The sequence below is a fragment of the Triticum urartu genome, chromosome 4 (genome assembly GCF_003073215.2).
Source record: "Triticum urartu cultivar G1812 chromosome 4, Tu2.1, whole genome shotgun sequence".
NCBI lineage: Eukaryota > Viridiplantae > Streptophyta > Magnoliopsida > Poales > Poaceae > Triticum > Triticum urartu.
In genome coordinates this window covers 576,085,338-576,087,718 of record NC_053025.1, presented here as the reverse complement: position 1 = coordinate 576,087,718, position 2,381 = coordinate 576,085,338, and the positions used below count along the sequence as shown (strand labels likewise).

General features: G+C 49.4%; 1 protein-coding gene across 1 annotated transcript; it reads left to right on the top strand.

The window, feature by feature from the left end:
* The first annotated feature begins 843 nt into the window (after nucleotides 1-843).
* LOC125554207 (protein LURP-one-related 6-like) lies at nucleotides 844-1,920 on the top strand. Its single transcript, XM_048717792.1, has 3 exons — nucleotides 844-1,113; nucleotides 1,198-1,443; nucleotides 1,551-1,920. Exons 1-3 carry the CDS (start codon nucleotides 880-882, stop codon nucleotides 1,680-1,682), a joined length of 612 nt encoding a protein of 203 aa, XP_048573749.1. The 5' UTR covers nucleotides 844-879; the 3' UTR covers nucleotides 1,683-1,920.
* Nucleotides 1,921-2,381: the final 461 nt, after the last annotated feature.

The following is a 2,381-nucleotide window of genomic DNA, read 5'->3' as shown; positions in this document are numbered from 1 at the left end:
CGCCTCCTTGCCTTTCTCTGTGTACTCTTTACTTGTGCTACCTGCCTAGAGAGTAACTTATATGGAATTTTGCTCGCGCCATGATTAATGCTCTGTGCTTGACGACGGAAACGAAATAAAATCAGAACACTCACCGGGCAATGATAAGCTGGGTTATCTTTCTTACTTTCTCACTTCCATGTTCCAACATGCATGTGCATGCATGCATTCTTTTCTCGGCAAGGAGGCGGTAAGCGTTGCCATATAGGATCCGGCTTGCCTGCTCCCTCTTCATGCTCTCATCCGTGCTTCCACTTCATCGTACGACTGTTTTTTTTTTTTATTTTTTTCTTTCTAATCTAATCAGTAATCATCTCCCTTCCTGATTTTAAGGGGGTGGGACCGGACCTTATTTTATTTCAATTAAATCAAGCCACATACGCGAGAGCACAGATGAACACACGCGCGGGAAGCCGTATACGGGTATTCATAAAGTTTAACACGTTTGGGCGTGTGATTAGGCCTGCAATTAGGTATAATCCTTGTGTTTAGCTGGACGTAAACACCTCAAAAAGGCAAAGGCATAAACACAAAGCTGCAATTTGGTGGCCGGAAGCAAAGGAATTCAAAGATTCTTCCGGCGATCAATCCATCTCCTGTGGTCCTGCGTATATATACTAGCTAGCTAGGCTTTGTCACGCATTGCTTCGGCCGCTAAGCTTCGTGGAATCGCGTGGTTCACGATAATCACGTACGTACAGCGCCGATCGATTAGGCAGGTGGGTAGCCAGACGCGACATGAGGAGTCATGGGACACTTCCACACTCAAAATCGCTCTATTTATTCCCTCCTTGATGCATTGTCCCGACTTCAACACGTGCGCAGGCTATCGATCTATCAATGGGTGCGCACACGCTTCTCACCCCGGTTGTCAGCAAGATCTTCTGCAGCTCCCTGCAGGCCGTGCTCCTGGTCCGCCGCCGTCCCCCCGCCGTCACCGGAGGCGGCTTCGTCGTCACCGACCGCGAGCAGAGGGTAGTCTTCAGCGTCGACGGCTGCGGGATCATCGGCGCCAGCGGGCAGCTCGTCGTCAGGGACGGCGACGGCACCGCCATCCTCTTCATCCACAAGAAGGTGAGTTACCGAGTTCGTAGGTCGAGCTCGAGCTAGTCCATGTGCCATCTCTGCGTGTTTCAACCGATTTGGCCGGTGTCACAGGGAGGAGTCGTCCAAGCGCTGAGCGTTCACAACCGGTGGAAAGGGTACCTCATGGACTACGGCGAGCCGAGCAAGCCGGTGTTCAGCTTGCAGGACCCGAAGCCGGTGCTCAGCTGCGCGGCGGGCGACGTCCGGGTCACCGTCGAACCCAAGGGGAGGAAGCGGCACTGGGACTACGAGGTCACGGGATCCTTCGCCCACAGGGCTTGCGCCGTCAAGAGCCGCACAGGCCACGTCGTAGCACAGGTAAAGTTCTATCACGTGATAAGTCAAAGGAGTTGAGTCATGAGTTCAGTTCAACTCAATTACTGTACAAATTATGAGTTTTGATTTTCTAATAACGTGTGAACTAGATTGGAGTGAAGGGGATGATGGCCGGCCGGGACTTCTACCATGTGGTGGTGCAGCCGGGCTATGACCAGGCCTTTGTGATTGGCGTAATTGCCATCCTCGACAACATGAATGGGGAATCCACAAGGTGTTAATGCTACAAAGTGGGAGCAATGAGCTCATCACATTTAGCCATGGGACCGATAAGATTGTATTGCCAATTTGTTTAATTATCTTGATTGATTATTTGCTGGGCCGCTATATTTGCTCCTTCTCAATGGTAGTCTGGAGGTGAAATTACTGTAAATTGGTGTAAATTAAGGTTGGGTTTGTTGAACAAGCAAATGGTATGTATAGTGTTGCATATCTTGCGAACACGCTCCACATGTTTGCCTATGCCCTAGACTGAGTTGGCTGGGGTTTGCTGCCATGAACCTGCCTCGATGTTCATTGGAGGTGACTTTAATACTGTCCGCCATGGGGCAAAAGTACCGATGACCTTTTCCGTTCACTAGCTAATTGCTCGTGCGTAGCAATGATGGCATACATATTCTATTGGTTCAACAAGGCTCATATTGCAAAGCGCTGAGCACAACAGGAACCTAAACCTTGCTGCAAAGAAGGGGACTTGAAGATTAGTTTGTAGTCATAAAAAATAGTTCGGCAACAAGGCTTGTATTGCAAAGCCTGACGCACAACACAACCTTTGTTGCAAAGAAGGGAATTTGGGGATTTAGTTGATGTCACAGTCGTATAAAAAATAACTGTTCCACGAGGATTGCAACAAGGCTTGTGTTGCCAAGAGCTAAGCGCAACATAGATCGCCATGGGGAAAAAGTATTGGTGACCTTTCC